Genomic DNA, 20,268 nt, shown 5'->3' with positions numbered 1-20,268 from the left:
TGTCACATGGTTGTACCTTCCTTTGTAGAGTGTTGAGAAGAAAATCCTTAGTGGTAATAGCATAATAATAATACTCAGGGCCACAGAAGAAGATGGTGCTATATAAATGCAAAGTAATAATAAGTATAATAATAATAATTGCATACCTTCATCAGTGATAACAGCATATTCCGTGTCCCGACTTGGAGAAGGTTACCAATCAGGGGTAATGGGGGAGGGCCAGGGGGTAACTTTGTTTGTTTCTTGGTATTCCCTTTCAGCCATGCTATGGAGACCAGGAACAGCAGAACAATAAGCAATGCAATGCAGGGCCACATGCCTTCTCTCTGGATTCCTGTAGTCCTGCTCCTGCTATCAGAATTCCCTTTATATGCAGCTGACAAGAGACGTTATCCCAACACATGACTCAGGGGTCCGTGTCAGTGTCTGTCACCACTGCGATAAGAAACATTCTCTCTGTCCAAATTGGCAGAAACTGCACATATCGAAATACTGACATGGGGTATGCCCTCGAAACATCATCTGCCAAAGTGATAAAATGTGCTGGTATAAAAACACTGAACATTGCGAGCTTTCCACTGCTGATGTCAGTGATTAACCTGAAAAAAAAAACCTTTATACCACCCCCTTCTCCCAAGGCCATTGCATTCTGGCAGGCACGCGTGGACCAGACCCATGGGTGACAGGTTGGGGGGGGGGAGGGATGTGCAAACTAGAAAGTTATCATCTAGTTTGTCACTTCTATTCGTTACCAGACAAAGGGCTGAAGCAGGGACACCAGATAAGAAGCTGTGCGTAGGCAATACACAGCAATTTCACTAGTGCCAACACCAGGAGAGTAGCGTGCGCAATAAGCGCAATGTGTGTTACTCAGGTAATGCCTGCATTGCTATGGTAGCATGCAGTACACTACTTACAAAAGCAGCATATTGCGCATTACCATAGCAATCTGTGCATTGCCCCGGTAATGCGCATTGCACTAATTGCATAATGTGTGCTGCTCCCCTGATATTAGTACTGGGAAAATTGCTATGCACAACTTGCACACAGCAAATTTATTGGGGGTTAATTAATGATCAAAGCAAAATGTCTCATGCGGTTTATGAAGGTATTAAAATGTAGAGATCGGAGACGCTTTGCCAATAGCTGGCTATAGGTCGTGTCTACATGTATTTGTGCATCACTGGAGGCTCCTCCAAAAATTCACCTGCAGAAAGTGTCAACACTCTCTCTACGGGCTTGTTCACACTACAAGAGCTTTTAAAGCGCTAGTGAATTTGAAAAGCTCTTGCTAATACAATGCTTTGGGGAGATTTTTACAAAGTCAAATCGCTGAAGTGTGAACACACACATAGGATAACATTAGCAAGAGCTTTTAAAATCACAAAGCGCTTAGAAAAGCTCTTGTAGTGTGAACAAGGCCCTACAGGCCTACACTGAAGAGACTGGGGGACTCAAAGAATGAGGCTGCTGCAACCAGAATTCAATTCACATGACTTACTTTCTGAACCTACATACCTCTTAACCACCCTGGCGTTCTGATAAGATCGCCAGGGAGGCTGCGGGAGGGTTTTTTTTAAATTAAAAAAAAACTATTTCATGCAGCCAACTGAAAGTTGGCTGCATGAAAGCCCACTAGAGGGCGCTCCGGAGGCGTTCTTCCGATCGCCTCCGGCGCCCAGAATAAACAAGGAAGGCCGCAATGAGCGGCCTTCCTTGTTTTGCTTACACCGTCGCCATAGCGACGAGCGGAGTGACGTCATGGACGTCAGCCGCCTCCGATCCAGCCCTTAGCGCTGGCCGGAACTATTTGTTCCGGCTGCGCAGGGCTCAGGCGGCTGGGGGGACCCTCTTTCGCCGCTGCTCGCGGCGGATCGCCGCAGAGCGGCGGCGATCGGGCAGCACACGCGGCTGGCAAAGTGCCGGCTGCGTGTGCTGCTCTTTATTTGGTGCAAATCGGCCCAGCAGGGCCTGAGCGGCAGCCTCCGGCGGTGATGGACGAGCTGAGCTCGTCCATACCGCCAGGATGGTTAAAGGATACCTGAAGTGACATGTAACGTGATGATGTAGACATGTGTATGTACAGTGCCTAGCACACAAGTAACTATGCTGTGTTCCTTTTTTTCTTTCTCTGCCTGAAAGAGTTAAATATCAGTTATACAAATGGCTGACTCAGTCCTGACTCAGACAGGAAGTGACTACAGTGTGACCCTCACTGATAAGAAATTCCCCTTTTTTATCTCTTTTCTGCTCTCAGAAGCCATTTTCTGGTAGGAAAGTGTTTTATAGTTGGAATTTCTTATCAGTGAGGGTCACATTGTAGCCACTTCCTGTCTGAGTCAGGACTGAGTCAGCCACTTACATACCTGAAATTTAACTCTTTCAGACAGAGAAAGAAAAAAAGGAACACAGCATAGTTATTTGTGTGCTTGGCACTGTACATACACATGTCTATATCATCATGTCACATGTCACTTCGGGTATCCTTTAAATCCCTGGCAAATGCTCTGGGATCTGTGGTGTAACAATAGGGGTTGCAGAGGTAGCACCCGCATCGGGGCCCTTGGGCCAGAAGGGCCCCAAAGGGTCCACCCTCTATCACAGTATTAGCTCTCTATTGCTCCTGTGCTGGCAATAATCACTTCTACAGATGCTGTGAATAGTGGTAATCATTAAAGGATACCAGAAGTGACATGTGACATGATGATATAGACATGTGTATGTACAGTGCCAAGCACACAAATAACTATGCTGTGTTCTTTTTTTTTCTTTCTCTGTCTGAAAGAGTTAAATTTCAGGTATGTAAGTAGCTGACTCAGTCCTGACTGAGGCAGGAAGTGACTACAGTGTCACCCTCACTGATAAGAAATTCCAACTATAAAACACTTTCCTAGCAGAAAATGGCTTCTGAGAGCAGAAAAGAGATAAAAAAGGGGAATTTCTTATCAGTGAGGGTCACACTGTAGTCACTTCCTGCCTGAGTCAGGACTGAGTCCGCCACTTACATACCCGATATTTAACTCTTTCAGGCAGAGAAAGAAAAAAAGGAACACAGCATAGTTACTTGTGTGCTAGGCAGTGGTGCTCATCAGAGCTAGGATTTCCGAGATACTCGGATATCCTAGCTCTTTTTTCACAATTCGAGCTTGAATACCGAGCTCGAATAGTATTAGCTATCCGGGCTGTGCTATCCGAGCGCACTCGGATAGCAAGCAGCTATCCGGAGATATCCTAGCTATCCGAGCCCAGATAGCGTCACGTCTGACGTCACCTCGAGTCCTCACAAGCGAATCAGAGGGCTCCCAGCCCTCTGACTGCAGCCAATCACAGAGGGGGAGCCTGGCCAAGCCCCCCTCTATAAATAGCGGATGCCATCTTGCCTCACTCGTCCTGCTTGCGACTTACTGACTGATTGTACTGAGAGATTGCTCCAGTGCTTTTTGTCTGTGTGCAAGTGCATTTATATTGCTCTAAACCAAGCGTTTTTACACTCCAACACTTGATATTCAACTGTATTGCTTTGTATTGTAGATAGATTGTATTTTAGGCAGTTTAGTTTGTGTGATTAGGGACTAGGGAGGGAGACTGTCACTGGTGCTGCTGCAGCTGCAGCCAGCAGCTAGGCCCTGTGCCTAGGCAAGGCAGCCTGCCCTGCTCTGTGCTCTAGTCTCTAGTTACCTGTGCTCTCACCTGTCCTACTCTACTGTACTACTACTTCTGTGTTAGATAGATTTGTACTAATTTGAAGTTAGCAAGGCCCAGCTTTACTGCTATACCTGTCCTGTATCTGCCTCTCTGTAATCTAGTCACACCTGTTCTATTATTTAGCTAGATTCTTGTATTGTTTAGTTAGTAGTACTGTAGTGTACTCTAGTCTGTGTATAGGGACCGTCCGTCACCGCGTTACCTAGGGTCTTTGTGTGCGCAGTGCACGTCTGCGCTGTCCGCACCCTCTCGTTAGTGTTACACCCGTCCTATTGTTTATATTACTTGTATTGTGTATTCGCTGAATTGTACTGTAGTCTGTGTATAGGGACACCGTCAGTCAGCGTCAGCTAGGGTCTTTGTGTGCGCACTGCGCACTCTCTCGTTAGCGCTACACCGATCTCTGCTGTAGAGTACACCTGTCCGTCACCTCACACACCCACCACCACCAGTCCCACCCCATTAAAGTACCCCACTTGTCCCACCCGCCTTTACATACATAAGTTGTTTTTTTTTTACACTTGTATAATATTAAAAATATACGCTGTCTGGCACTGGCAGCCGCGGATGGGCAGGGGCAGCAAGGGCATCGGCAAGAGAGGAGGTCGTGGGCGTGGCAGCCGTGCCACCACCACCACCATGCGCAGTTCTGCATCTGCACCAGTGGCTATTCTGCCATTAGCCACTGGCCGTGGACGCCTTGGCCGCCCAACAGCTGGGAGTCATGCTGCAGAGACACAGCAGCAGCAGCGTGTGGCGCAGATGTTCCTCCCACCGCCAGGTCGCAGCCGTCCTATTGAGGAGAAGGACGCAGACTCTGTGGTGGAACTGATGGTGGATGAGCAGGCCACCATTAGCTCTGGAACCGAGTCCTCCACCCCCGCCACCACTCCTGTTTGCAAGAGCAGCAGCAGCCGACCAGCACTGCCTGGGGAGGAGGAGGAGGAGTGCAGCTCTCCAGCCCCAGCAGGTGACACCAGCACCCTGTCACTCAGCACCTTCTTATCCCCAAGCACAGCGGGGTTATGGAGTGCTGTTGCGGCAGAATTGGAGGAGGAAGGAATGCTCATGGGCACTTTGGGGGATGATGCTTTGGACAGTCAGACAGTGGTGACTGTCCATCCGCCCATGCATGCAGAAGGGGAGTTTGTGGGATCCCAGCAGGACATGTTTGCGGAGGGGGAGGATGATGATGACAGGGTGAAGGACAGAGACTGGGTGCCAGGTCCTGGGAGTGGGGATTTCATCAGCTCTGAAGAGGAGGAGGAGGATGCGTCTGTGGGCCTTGCTAGAAGGATCAGCATCGCAGGCATGGGCAGGATCACAAGTGGGCGTGGTATGCAGGCCACACAGCGTGCTGATCCGGAGACGAGTTCTGCCAGTGCCACCACCAGCCGCACCAAGAACCCCCCCCCCCCCCCCAACCACCACAGGGAGACCAGCGGCAGCAGCACCTTCCAGCCGAAGGGGCAACTTCACCTCCCCAATTTGGAATTTTTTCACCCTGCCATATGTGGAGTGCAAGTATGCCACCTGCAACCAGTGCCGCCAGCAGCTCAGCAGAGGGAAGAAGCCCTCTGCGTTTGGCACCACCTCTCTGGTAAACCATCTGGCAGGGAAACACTTTCATGAGCATGAGGAGTTCATGAAGTTGAAGGAAGCTGGCAGTGGCAGACCCGTCACCACTGCGAAGCCGTCGGCAGCAGCCACCCGCCCTCCTCCACCTCCTCCAGCAGCACCAGCAGGAGTGCGTCAGAAATGCACTGCTCCTCCTCCCTCTGCAACACCGGCCGCTGACACTGAGGCCTGTTCTGGCAGCCAGTCCTCAGTGGCCTCCTCTGCTCCCTCCACTGATTCCCGTGCCAGCAAAAGGCGTCGCCAGACCCTGCTCAGCGACACCTTCCAGGGGGTGGTCAGGGTTCTGCCTCCCAGCAGCCGTCGCGTGAGTCAGCTGAACGGATTGCTGGTACGGGCCATGTGCTCCCAACTCCTGCCTTATTCCCTTGTGCAGGAGGGGGAGCAACATGCGTGCGCTCCTGATGTGTGCAGCCTCCGATTAGCCAATCCCCAGCCGACATTATTTTGCACGCACGGCCATCCCTGCACTTCACCGCTCTGTGATGGCCAATGTCGGGAGAGGGCTGGATCATGCGGTGGGTCAACAGGTCCACGTCACCATGGACTCGTGGAGCAGCCGGTTTGGGACAGGCCACTATCTGTCCTCCACCGCGCATTGGGTCAGCTTGGTGGAAGGGGGTGAGGAGGGGGGACAAGCATCGGGCACTGTCAGAGCAGCAGCAGCAGCAACAACGCAGTGGGTGGTGCCACCATGCAGGGTCAGCAGAATTGCTGCAGGTTCCTCTGATCCGCTTCCATCCTCCGGCACACCAGCCCAAACCCCCCGCCTCAGTAGCAGCGTGAAGCCCTGCCACTGCCAAGCGCTGCTGGAATTGGTCAGCCTGGGGAAGACCAAACTGATGGCGAACCATGTCCTGGCCAAACTCCGAAAGCAGGAGAGGATTGGCTGACCCCCAGAGGCCTCAGAGTCGGAGAGGTGGTGTCCGACAATGGGGCAAACCTTGTTGCTGCCATCAACAAGGGAGACCTGACCCACATCCCCTGCCTGGCGCACGTCCTAAACCTGGTAGTCCAAAAGTTCCTGCGGACCTACCAGGGGATGGACCGACTCCTTGAGGCGGCAAGGAAGGTTGTGCGTCATTTCCGGCACTCGCCTGCAGCCGTAGCGAGCCTGGAAGAGGTGCAGAAGGAGCTGCACCTGCCACAGCACCGGCTCATGATCGATGTTCCAACTCGCTGGAACTCCACCCTGGCGATGTTGGAGCGTCTTGTTGAACAGAGGCAGGTTGTCAGCCAGTACATTGCACGAGCAACAGTTGCCGCCATCACTGCAACTGGGCGTGCCGCCACCAACCTCCCGTCCATCATCTCCACCGAGAACTGGGGCAAATGCAGCAGGTGTGCTCAGTCCTGGCACCCTTCCTGCAGGCCACCAACATGGTAAGCAGGGACCATGCAATGGTGTGCGAGTGGGTCCCCTTGGTGTGTGTGCTGTACAGGGCCCTGTATGCACTGCTGGAAGAGGGAGCGGCAGCCTTGGACCAGCAGGAGCTGCAGGCAGCTTCACAGGCCACCTCTGAGGAGGAGGGCTTGGAGTTGGTGGAAGTCCCTGACCTTGCTGCTGATGAGGGGGAGCAGCAGAGCGCAGCTGGACTGGTGCGGGGGTGGAGAGAGGATGAGGTGCAGCAGGCAGAGGAAGAGGAAGACAGCACTGTCGGCTCTGGGGCTGCCGATGATGTGCCAACAGACGTGGCCAGACTCTTCCCAATGGCAGCGCACATGCTGAGGTGCCTGCGCACGGATCCAAGGGTCATCCAGATGAAGAAGAGGGAGGACATCTGGATCTGCATGATGCTGGACCCACGTCTGAAGGGGAAGCTCAGCCAGTTCCTGCCTGCAGGAGGAGACCGTGCGCAACAAATGAGGAATTTGCAGCTGTCCCTTGTTGAGCGCTTGGAGGAAGCCTTCCCTCAGCCATCCACCCCCACTGTCCAGCCAGCACAGAGGCAGCAACACGTGCCTGCATCCACCAGCAGCAAGCGCACGTGCACCACAGACCTGCTGTCTCTGACCAACGAGCTCTACATGAGTGTAGAGCTGCCAAGGACTAGAGAGGGGGTGCCTGCAGCAGCATCCTTCTCCGGTCACAGACAACGCTTGACCCGCATGGTGGCTGACTACATGGGGTCCTTCAGCGGGCTTGACAGCGTTGCCCCTGTTGATCACATGGAGTATTGGGTCAAGCACCTGGCGATCTGGAGCGAGCTTGCGCAGTACGCCCTGGAAGTGCTCTCCTGCCCCCCTTCCAGCGTACTGTCAGAGCGTTGCTTCAGTGCAGCCGGTGGAGTCGTCACTGAGAAGCGATCTCGTCTGTCTCACAAGTCTGTGGACAGACTGACGTTTCTCAAAATGAACCAGGCTTGGGTGGAAGGCAAATTCCTGGCCCCTGTTGTCGGCGAGAGGGGGACATGAAGTGGCGCACACACACATTACACCTGCTGCTGCTGCTGTATTTCTTCCTGCTGTCTGTGTCTCCACTGCCAGGGAACACATTACAAGGTGCTGCTGCCCATGCGCCAACAGCTATTACGCTCAAAAATAGCTGCCTGCATTATTTTGAGAAAAAAAAATTGTAATTATTTTAGAGGTGTCCGGGTTGAAAACTGCTGTCCCAATTGTGTATTGGACACAATGTGGGCTTCACAACCGCTGTCTGGAACCTCATGCTGTGTATTTACGTCCCTGGAACCACCGCTAGGAACCAGAGCCTATTATGTCTCGCTGCCTGCCCTCCTGCCTGCTGCCAAATGCCAGTCTGCCACACACACTCATCCTCCTCATGCTGCCTGCTGTTGTATTTCCTCCTGCTGTCTGTGTCTCCACTGCCAGGGAACACATTACAAGGTGCTGCTGCCCATGCGCCAACAGCTATTACGCTCAAAAATAGCTGCCTGCATTATTTTGAAAAAAAAAATTGTAATTATTTTAGAGGTGTCCGGATTGAAAACTGTGCTGTCCCAATTGTGTATTGGACACAATGTGGGCTTCACGACCGCTGTCTGGAACCTCATGCTGTGTATTTACAGCCCTGGAACCACCACTAGGAACCAGGGCCTATTATGTCTCGCTGCCTGCCCTCCTGCCTGCTGCCAAATGCCAGTCTGCCACACACACTCATCCTCCTCATGCTGCCTGCTGTTGTATTTCCTCCTGCTGTCTGTGTCTCCACTGCCAGGGAACACATTACAAGGTGCTGCTGCCCATGCGCCAACAGCTATTACGCTCAAAAATAGCTGCCTGCATTATTTTGAAAGAAAAAAATTGTAATTATTTTAGAGGTGTCCGGGTTGAAAACTGTGCTGTCCCAATTGTGTATTGGACACAATGTGGGCTTCACGGCCGCTGTCTGGAACCTCATGCTGTTTATTTACGGCCCTGGTACCACCGCTAGGAACCAGGGCCTATTATGTCAGTCAAATCACACTGCCTGACACACACTACTCCTCCGCCTGTAGCTGCATTGAGCTTCTGCTGTCTGTGTTCTGCTACCACTGCCAGGGAGAACAGAAGAAGAACTATTTTCTGCTGCCACCTGCCCACCCACTCTCCTACCGGCAGCTATTACCACACTACAACTTGCAACTACTTCCTCCTCCTGCTGATGTCTGTGTTTTACCACCGCCAGGGTACACAGAAAAATGCGCTGTGGCTTGCAATGTGCCACTACCTACCTATTATGCCATCAACACAAATATAACTATGGTGTTATTAAAATAAAATATTTACACAAATGAAGTAAAAAAAAAATATTACAAAAGAAAGTAAAAACCAAGACACATAATATAATGATAGAGATGAAGAGGAAGAAGAAGAAGAAGATATAGAAGAAGAAGATGAAGAAGATATAGAAGAAGAAGACAAAGAAGAAGAAGATATAGAAGAAGAAGACAAAGAGGAAGAAGATATAGAAGACGAAGATGAAGAAGATATAGAAGAAGAAGAAGATATAGAAGAAGAAGATATAGAAGAAGAAGAAGAAGGAGAAGGAGAAGGAGAATATATAGAAGAAGAAAAAGATAATTGAAGAAGATACAAGAAGTAGAAGATGAAGAAGATTCGAGTAGAAGAAGTTATAGAAGAAGAAGAAGAAGAAGAAGATATAAAAGAAGAAGAAGATATAGAAGAAGAAGAAGAAGAAGAAGAAGATATAGAAGAAGATATAGAAGAAGGAGAAGAAGAATATATAGAAGAAGAAAAAGATAATTGAAGAAGATACAAGAAATAGAAGATGAAGAAGATTCGAGTAGAAGAAGTTATAGAAGAAGAAGAAAAAGAAGAAGATATAGAAGAAGAAGATATAGAAGAAGAAGATGAAGACGACGTAAATGAAGACTTACAACTTACAACCATTTTGGACACACCTTCTCATGCAAACACTTCATGAAGTTAATTTACTATTTTTGATACCTTTTTTATAACTACTACATCACCACATAATCACTTGATGTTTTTCTTCATAAAAAAGGTGGTTTCATGCATCATTGACCTCCAATACAAGTTTTAAAAGCTATTTAAGGCCAGCTCGAACATTTTACTCTAATACAGACTCGGATAGTGACATCGGATATACGAGGTCGAATCAGATATTCGATTAACTCGAATATCGAACTTCGAGATGAATTCGGATAGTTTACTATTCGAATTCGACCAAACTCGAATAGGATAATGAGGTATCCGATCAACACTGGTGCTAGGCACTGTACATACCCATGTCTATCTCATCATGTCACTTCGGGTATCCTTTAACAAGCTGTTCCCCATCCCCTTCTTACACCTCACTGTGGTTGTCCTTGGCAGGTTTTTGTACGCCATATCAATTGTTATGTATAGAGTGCTTAGGGGGCCCCATGTAAAACTTGCATCGGGGCCCATAGCTCCTTTGCTACGCCACTGCCTGGGATGATACCACACAGGTGTTTCCAGCTGGAGTCTTGGGCCCTTATTCAATTCCGAACCACAAGATTAAGAGTCCAGCACCGCCAGGCTTAAAGCGGACCTGAACTCAGATGTCCTCTCTGCTCTAAAAATACACAAACAGCATAATAACCTTTAACCATAAAACATTTCTTTGTTACAGCTGATAAAAAATCCTAAAGTAAATCTGTGCTGTTTCTACTTCCTGATTCATGGAAGCAGACATATTGTTACCAGCCTGTGCTTTCAAATGAGCTTATCTGCCGTCTCTGCCGTGGCAGTAAGGTGACACAGAGGAGAGATCAAATTACAGTATGTGATTAAACACAAATGAGGGGGAATTAGACACACTAAACCCACTAAATACATACAGGGTGCATTTCTCTATGTTTTCCTTCTGTCCTGTGCAAGAGTTCAGGTCCACTTTAATAAGAGAGCAAGCATTTTGAAATGCAAAACAGCTGTAGTGTGTGTCCCCCTTCACTTCTGCATTCCACCTCCTTCCACCAAGACTGTATCCATGTATACTATTAGGGATGGCCCAGCCTTGGAGAACTCATGGAGAAGCACATGATCAGCTGATAGATTTGTAAGGCTCTGATTTGCTGGTCATGATCATGTGTTAAACCAGGAAGTCATCACAGCAAATCGGAGGCTTACAAATCTATCAGCTGATCAAACTGATCATGTACTTCTCCTGAGGCTTGATTCACAAAGCCGTGCTAACTGTTTTGTCACATGAAGTGCAGTAGCGAACGCGCGAATTGCGGCACTTTGCGCGCAAAAGTCCGCGAACGGCACTTCACGTGCTAACTGTTTAGCACACCCGTGCTAATCAGAGCAGATGAGAAAAGGCTCCCTGCATGAAGTGGCAGCTGTGGGGCCAATATTTCTTCAATGAGTGTAATGCTCAGTGTTCATAATATGTGTTTCCGCTTTTTTTTTTTTAAAGTGCTGGCGATTTTTAAAATCGCTTTAAAAGCGCTAGTGCAATTTTGCTCTATGCGAGTGTTCTCACATGAGCGATGAGCTTTCTTTCCGAGCGCCAACGCGGGTCCTGCACCATTTCCTGAGCAATTGCAATTCAATGTAAGGTATAGGAAAATTGCTAAGTGCTCTTAAAAACCCTCTGAAAAGCGATTTTGTGAACGCTTTTGCTCACAGAGTACATTAGTTACATTCAGTTCCAGGTCAAAGAGTTCACTTTCAGGAAGCAAAACTCAAATCGCCTAACAAAAGCGATTTTAAAAAAATCGCTAATCACACAGAAATCGCTGGGAAAAGTGCTTACAAAAGCGCTCAGCGTTTGCGATTTCTAATGTGAAAAAGTCCTAACTCTGCTTAGCTATGTTTAAGTGGCACTGCCTAATCTTTGTGACATATTACCAGCTAGGTCAGTGCACAATGATTATCAAGTCTCTAGTGTGAACCAAGCAATAGTTCAAAACACTTCGAAGCGCTCTCCTGTACAGATTCCATCGGCGGCAACAGATTAAACCTTCTGCTGTAAATGCACCACCACCACACCCCACGCAGTGGCCACTCACCAATTGGTAGTGATGTTCATAATCAGCTAATTACGATTATGCATTTTTTTTACGTAATTTTTCGCAATTTCACCTATACGCAATTATTAAGATTTTTACATTTGATTTCGTAGTCATTCGTAATTTCGCATAAAATTTTGCGTAATTTTCGCGCAATTTCGTGCTGACTTTGGCAGTGAATAGTAAAGCCCCCATACATGCTATTGACACCAATTGCAACATATGTTAAGGAGAATAGTGGGTACAAGTCAAAAAAATAATCTTTAATTTTTAAAAAAGACCTTGTAGTTTTTGAGAAAATTGATTTTAAAAATGCAAAAAAAAAAAAACCCTCAGAAAAATGACAGTTTAAAAACCATTTTTCTTAGCATTTTTAAAATCGATTCTCTCAAAAACTACACTTTTTGAAAAATTCTTTTTTTTCCTTGTTCTCACTATTCTCCTTAAAGCCAATGGGTACCGTTTAAAAAAAGAAAGACCGAGCCTTCCCTCTCCTTAGGTGAGTATCTGACTTTTTCTTTTTTAATCCGGTAAACATTCACTTTAACATGTGTAACAATAGCATGTATAGGTGCTTTGTTATTAACCACTAAAGTCACCAATCAATTATATGAAATTTCGCAAAAAAATACACAAAATTATGAAATATTACTATTACATACGAAATTAATTACGATTTTCCCTGAAATTTCACATTACAATTATGATGCATAGTTGCGAATTTCAATGGGAAATTTCGCATATGCGAAATTTCGGCCCACCACTGCTCACCATTAATAATTGAGCTTCTGTTAGATAAGATCTGCAGCGTTAATAAGGTCATCAGGCCGCCCCCCCCCCCCCCGCCTTGTTGGAATTCCTCCTTGCTGTGCCTCTTCCAAAAAGTCATGCTAAACTACATCACCTCAAATAAAACATATCGGGACCTCCGTAGCGTAAAACCGTACTTAAAATGTATTCATAAAATGAGTATACACTTACAAATTTTGCAGATGCATAAAAAGCACAGAGTTGTAACGGCGTCTAGTGAAAAATGGCGCCGGCAAAATAATGGCGCCCCCTTCTGCCCAATATATGTTTAAAACGATATTTATCGTTTTAAAGGTTAAAATAGTGCAGACCTTTTGAACAAAATTTATCGTTTTAAAACTTTTTTTTTGTCCTGCCTGAACGATATTTATCATTTTAACCCCTGCTTTGCTGCCGTTTGGAAAATATCTGCCCGCCGGCTTTAATGTTTAATAGCAAAGCCCCCTTAAAAGTTAAAAACACCAAATTTGCAGGGAATGTTAAGAAGAAAATTGTGAACAAGAGGAAAACATTTTTTTTTCAAAAATACCATATAGTTTTTGAGAAAATCGATTTTGAATATTCTTCTTCTGACCGTGGGAAAATTAAACGCCCGCCGACTTTAGCGGTTAATAGCAAAGCCCCTTTAAAGAGACACTGAAGCAAAAAAAAAATGATGATATTATGATTTGTATGTGTAGTACAGCTAAGAAAAAAAACATTAAGATCAGATACATCAGTCTAATTGTTTCCAGTGCAGGAAGAGTTGAGAAACTCCAGTTGTTATCTCTATGCAAAAAAGCTATTAAGCTCTCCGACCAACTTGGTCGTGGAGAGGGCTGTTATCTGACTTTTATTATCTCAACTGTAATTGAACTGTTTACTTTTCCTCTAGCAGAGGAGAGTTTATTACTTCACAGACTGCTCTGAAAGACTCATTTTGAATGCTGAGTGTTGTGTAATGTGCACATATTATAGAGTGATGCAATGTTAGAAAAAACACTATATACCTGAAAATAAAAATATGAGAATATTTTCTTTGCTGCTAATCTTCTAGTAATTATTCATAGTACACAACCAATTCATTATATCATATATTTTTTTTCGCTTCAGTGTCTCTTTAATGGCTTGTTTGCATAGAGATAACAACTGGAGTTTCTCAACTCTTCCTGTACTGGAAACAATTAGACTGATGTATCTGATCTTAATGTTTTATTTCTTAGCTGTACTACACATACAAATCATAATATCATAATTTTTTTTTCGCTTCAGTGTCTCTTTAAGGGTACTTTGCTATTAACTGCTAAAGTTGGCGGGAATTGTTTCCGCCGCGAAATGTCAGTACGTGATTTAAATAGATACATTTTCCTCTTTGAAGATTTAAAATAGATTTTCTCAAAAACTATAAGGTCTTTTTGAAAAAAAAATGTTTCCTCTTGTTCACAATTTTCTTCTTAACTTTCCCTACACATTTGGTGTTTCTGGCATTTAAAGAGACACTGAAGCGAAAAAAAATATATGATATAATGAATTGGTTGTGTACTATGAATAATTACTAGAAGATTAGCAGCAAAGAAAATATTCTCATATTTTTATTTTCAGGTATATAGTGTTTTTTCTAACATTGCATCACTCTATAATATGTCCAGATTACACAACACTCAGCATTCAAAATGAGTCTTTCAGAGCAGTCTGTGAAGTAATAAACTCTCTTCTGCTAGAGGAAAAGTAAACAGTTCAATTACAGTTGAGATAATAAAAGTCAGATAATAGCCCTCTCCACGACCAAGTTGGTCGTAGAGCTTAATAGCTGTTTTGCATAGAGATAACAACTGGAGTTTCTCAACTCTTCCTGCACTGGAAACAATTAGACTGATGTATCTGATCTTAATGTTTGTTAGCTGTACTACACATACAAATCATAATATCATCTTTTTTTTTCGCTTCAGTGTCTCTTTAAGCTCTCCGACTAGTCGTGGAGAGGGCTGTTATCTGACTTTTATTATCTCAACTGTAAGTGAACTGTTTACTTTTCCTCTGCTAGAGGAGAGGTCATTACTTCACAGACTGCTCTGAAAGACTCATTTTGAATGCTGAGTGTTGTGTAATCTGCACATATTAGAGAATGATGCAATGTTAGAAAAAACACTATATACCTGAAAATAAAAGTATGAGAATATTTTCTTTGCTGCTAATCTTCTAGTAATTATTCATAGTACACAACCAATTCACTATATCATATTTTTTTTTTAGCTTCAGTGTCTCTTTAAATCCTAGCAACATCAAATTTGCAGGATATGTTAAAAAGATACTGGGAAACAATATTTAAAAAAAAAATTGAAAAATTTTAATTATTTAATTATGTTCAGAGTGTGGGAATTTTTTTGAAAAAAATGATGTGGGGTCCCCCCTCCCGAGCCTCTGTAACCCCTTGTCCCCATGCAGGCTGGGATAGCCAGAATGTGGAGCCCCGGCCGACTGGGCCTTCGCACCCTGAACTATACCAGCCCGCATGGTCCATGGTAGGGGGGGGGCTTCGGGGGGGAGGGGCGTTCAAGCCCTCCCCTCCCCCCCGGAGCCCTTGTCCAATCCATGGACAAGGGGCTCTTCCCCACCTCCGGTGCCCCAGGAGGAGGTGGGGGCGACGACTCCCTGGGGGGAGGGGTTCATGGTGGCATCTGGGAGTCCCCTTTAAGAAGGGGAACACAGATGCCTGCCCCCCTCCCAGGAGAAATGAGTATAGGGGTGCAAAGTACCCCTTACCCATTTCCATAAAGGGTTAAATGAAATAAAAATGCAACAACGAGAAAAGTCCTTTAATGTTCTAAATTAACCAGAAATACTTACCTGTACCTTTAAGAAAAAATCCTAAGCCAATTAGGTCCCACGACAGTATCCTCCATCTTGCGATCTTCAGAAATACTTACCTGTACCTTTAAGAAAAAATTCCCACGCCATTATCCTCGGAAAAGGATCCGCGCTATAATCTGTTATGTCCCACGACGACAGTGTCATCTGTCTTGCGATCTTCAGAAATACTTACCTGTACCTTTAAGAAAAAATCCCACGCCAATCAGGTCCCACGACAGTATCCTCTATCTTGCGACCTTCTGATACATGTTGATTGAAGATCTCCGCCGCCCCGACGCCACACACGCCGCCTCCGCCGCACTACTCTCAGCTATACTTAGTATAGCTAAGAGCAAAAGGCATCTTTAAATTTTACCTTCAATGGTCCCCATTGGTTCCTTAACAGACCAATGGGGATCAGGAGGATCCCCATTGGTCGATAAGGAACCAATAGGGAGCCTTGGAGCCAAAATTTAAAGATGCTTTTTGTTCTCAGCTATACAAAGTATAGCTGAGAGTGCATCTATATAGACGCATTACCGCTGGCTGCCGCTGCCCTTCCTGCCTCCCCCCACCTGTCACCCTCACCCATGCTGGCACCCATGGGTGCATTGGGTGCCAGCATGGGTGAGGGTGACAGGTGGGGGGAGGCAGGGAGGGCAGCGGCAGCTAGCGCTAATGCGTCTGTAATAGACGCACTCTCAGCTATACTTAGTATAGCTGAGAGCAGTGCGGCGGAGGCGGCGTGTGTGGCGTCCGGGCGGCGGAGATCTTCAATCAAGATGTATCAGAAGATCGCAAGATAGAGGATACTGTCGTGGGACCTGATTGGCGTGGGATTTTTTTCTTAAAGGTACAGGTAAGTATTTGTGGTTAATTTAGAACATTAAAGGACTTTTCTCGTTGTTGCGTTTTTATTTCATTTAACCCTTTGTGGAAATGGGTAAGGGGTACTTTGTACCCCTATACTCATTTCTCCTGGGAGGGGGGCAGGCATCTGGGTTCCCCTTCTTAAAGGGGACTCCCAGATGCCACCATGAACCCCTCCCCCCAGGGAGTCGTCGCCCCCACCTCCTCCTAGGGCACCGGAGGTGGGGAAGAGCCCCTTGTCCATGGATTGGACAAGGGCTCCTGGGGGGAGGGGGAGGCTTGGCCGCCCCTCCCCCCCGAAGCCCCCCCATACCATGGACCATGCGGGCTGGTATAGCTCAGGGTGCGAAGGCCCAGTCGGCCGGGGCTTCACATTCTGGCTATCCCAGCCTGCATGGGGGACAAGGGGTTACAGAGGCTCGGGAGGGGGGACCCCACGTCATTTTTTTCAAAACATTTCCCACGCTCTGAACATAACCCAAAAATGTAAATTTAAAAAAAAATAAATACAATTTTTCAATTTTTTTTTAAATATTTTTTCCAGTATCTTTTTAACATATCCTGAAAATTTGGTGTTGCTAGGATTTAAGGGGACTTTGCTATTAACTGCTAAAGTCGGCGGGAATTGTTTCCGCCGCAAAATGTCAGTACGCGATTTAAATAGATACATTTTCCTCTTTGAAGATTTAAAATCGATTTTCTTAAAAACTATAAGGTCTTTTTGAACAATTTTTTTTTCTTCGTGTTCCCACTATTCTTCTTAACATTCCCTACACATTTGGGGCTCGATTCACAAAGCAGTGCTAACCCAGTTAGAGACTTAGGGCTCGATTCACAAAGCGGTGCTAACAGTTAGCACCGTGGTGAAAAGCCCTTTATCACGCCTAAACTCTGTTTAGGCATGATAAGTTTAGGCATGATAAGTTTAGGTGTGATAAGTTTTTAGGCGTGATAAGTTTAAGCACCAACTGGGTTAGCACCGCAGTGCACAGCTGATCAAAAGTTTTGCGCTAGCAAAGTCTGGTGCACTTTGCATAGAGTTTAATGGCGCTGCTTTGCGTGCGGGCCTTTGCATGCAATCTAAACTTATCTAAACTTAGCATGCCTAAACTTATCATGCCTAAACTTATCATGCCTAAACTGAGTTTAGGCATGATAAAAATGGTTATCACGCCTAAAGTCTTTAACTGGGTTATCACCGCTTTGTGAATCGAGCCCTTTGGGCCTGTTTCACAAAGCGGTGCTAACAGTTAGCACCCTGGTGAAAAGCCCTTTATCATGCCTAAACTCAGTTTAGGCATGATAAGTTTAGGTGTGATAAGTTTAGGTGTGATAAGTTTAGGCATGATAAGTTTAGGTGTGATAAGTTTAGGCATGATGGGCTCGATTCACAAAGCGGTGCTAACCCAGTTAGAGACTTTAGGCATGATAACCATTGCACCACGCCGGTGAACAGCCAGTTTAGGTGTGATAAGTTTAGGCATGATAAGTTTAGGTGTGATAAGTTTAGGCATGCTAAGTTTAGATAAGTTTAGATTGCTTACAAAGTCCCGCACGCAAAGCAGCGCCATTAAACTCTATGCGAAGTGCACCAGACTTTGCTAGCGCAAAACTTTTGATCAGCTGTGCACTGCGGTGCTAACGCAGTTGGTGCTTAAACTTATCACTCCTAAACTTATCACACCTAAACTTATCATGCCAAAACTTATCACACCTAAACTTATCACACCTAAACTTATCATGCCTAAACTGAGTTTAGGCATGATAATGGGCTCGATTCACAAAGCGGTGCTAACCCAGCTAGAGACTTTAGGCGTGATAACCATTGCACCACGCTGGTGAAAAGCCAGTTTAGGCGTGATAAGTTTAGGCGTGATAAGTTTAGGCGTGATAAGTTTAGGCATGATAAGTTTCGATACGTTTAGATCGCACGCAAAGTCCCGCATGCAAAGCAGCGCCATTAAACTCTATGCAAAGTGCACCAGACTTTGCTAGCGCACAACTTTTGATCAGCTGTGCACTGCGGTGCTAACCCAGTTGGTGCTTAAACTTATCACGCCTAAACTTATCACACCTAAACTTATCATGCCTAAACTTATCACACCTAAACTTATCACACCTAAACTTATCATGCCTAAACTGAGTTTAGGCAGTGACGGATCTAGACCAAGTTGCGCCTGGGGCAACGTCAGGTTTTGGCGCCTAAACTGCCATTCCCCATCCACATTTTGCCGCCTTTTTAAGAATTTAACAAACTGCGCCTGGGGCAAGAGACCCGCTTGCCCCCCCCTAGATCCGTCCCTGAGTTTAGGCGTGATAAAGGGCTTTTCACCAGCGTGCTAACTGTTAGCACCGCTTTGTGAATCAGGCCCAAAGGGTTTTTCACCAGCGTGCTAACTGTTAGCACCGCTTTGTGAATCAGGCCCGATAAGTTTAAGCACCAACTGCGTTAGCACCGCAGTGCACAGCTGATCAAAAGTTTTACGCTAGCAAAGACTGGTGCACTTCGTATAAAGATTAATGGCGCTGCTTTGCGTGCGGGACTTTGCAAGGGATCTAAACTTATCTAAACTTATCATGCCTAAACTTATCACACCTAAACTTATCATGCCTAAACTTATCACACCTAAACTGGCTTTTCACCAGAGTGGTGCAATGGTTATCATGCCTAAAGTCTCTAACTGGGTTAGCACCGCTTTGTGAATCGAGCCCTTTAGGCGTGATAACCATTGCACCACGCTAGTGAAAAGCCAGTTTAGGCGTGATAAGTTTAGGTGTGATAAGTTTAGGTGTGATAAGTTTAGGCATGCTAAGTTTAGATAAGTGTAGATAGCGTGCAAAGTCCCGCACGCATAGCAGCGCTATTAAACTCTATGCGAAGTGCACCAGACTTTGCGAGCGCAAAACTTTTGATCAGCTGTGCACTGCGGTGCTAACCCAGTTGGTGCTTAAACTTATTACGCCTTTTTCCTGCTCTTCGCGTGAGCGCGTGCAAAGTCCCATAGGGTTTAATGGGAGCTTCGCGCGAAGCGTCGGGTGCTGCGCGCGCACTTACCCGCGTACGCGCGGTAACTTCGCGCGAGTTTCTTCTTATCATGCCTAAAGTGAGTTTAGGCGTGATAAGGGCCTTTTCACCGGCGTGCAAACACTTTGCACCGCTTGGTGAATCAAGCCCCAGGTGTGATAAAGGGCTTTTCACCAGGGTGCTAACTGTTAGCACCGCTTTGTGAATCAGGCCCATAGTGTTTCTGGCATTTAAAGGGGCTTTGCTATTAACCGCTAAAGTCGGCGGGCGTTTAATTTTCCCACGGTCAGAAGAAGAATATTCAAAATCGATTTTCTCAAAAACTATAAGGTCTTTTTGAAAAAAAATTGTCCTCTTAACATTCCCTGCAAATTTGGTGTTTTTAACTTTTAAGGGGGCTTTGCTATTAAACATTAAAGCCGGCGGGCAGATATTTTCCAAACGGCAGCAAAGCAAAGGTTAAAACGAAAAATATCGTTTGGGAGCAATACAAATATAAATATAAACGATACATTTCGTTTTTAAAGCCGGTGCCATTTTTTAGCTGTCAAAAACGAAAAATAACTAGCGATAGTGGTTCTCTATGGGGCGCCGTTTTTTAACTACGATAACTGGCGCCATTTTTAATGGACCCCGTTGTAACGGGCTCCATCCCGTGCATAGGCCACTCCCCTGACTAGGGTCGCACTGCTGGTCCCAGACCATCTGGATTGTGCCACGCTTGTCTTCTCTCCGCATTCCCACTCTCGCTCTACTAGTTTTATTTATGAGACTGCATTTATTTATGTATTTATTGTATTAATAGAGAGCCCCCATTCAACATTTTGCTGCACAGGCCTACTTAGAAAGCTATTAAGTTCATGTAAATTTGGCACCACCCATAACCACACCCGCATTCTGCTGCGTGACCCCACCCATTTTTCAGCTGGA

At 46.0% G+C, this 20,268-nt stretch overlaps 1 protein-coding gene across 2 annotated transcripts in view; it reads right to left on the bottom strand.

The window, feature by feature from the left end:
* The window catches only part of LOC137528908 (cytochrome P450 2C8-like), an 89,515-nt gene extending 89,034 nt beyond the window's left edge, over positions 1–481 (bottom strand). Inside the window, exon 1 of one of the 2 annotated variants that reach the window (XM_068250671.1) lies at positions 147–481. In XM_068250671.1, coding sequence (XP_068106772.1) covers positions 147–317 — 171 coding nt within the window. In that variant the 5' untranslated portion in view covers positions 318–481. The remainder of the gene's footprint in view (positions 1–146) is intronic. The other variant, XM_068250670.1, reaches the window with a different exon arrangement.
* Between the last annotated feature and the right edge of the window lie 19,787 nt (positions 482–20,268).

This window comes from Hyperolius riggenbachi, chromosome 8 (genome assembly GCF_040937935.1).
Source record: "Hyperolius riggenbachi isolate aHypRig1 chromosome 8, aHypRig1.pri, whole genome shotgun sequence".
Classification (NCBI taxonomy): Eukaryota; Metazoa; Chordata; class Amphibia; order Anura; family Hyperoliidae; genus Hyperolius; species Hyperolius riggenbachi.
This window is presented reverse-complemented; position numbering and strand designations above follow the sequence as displayed.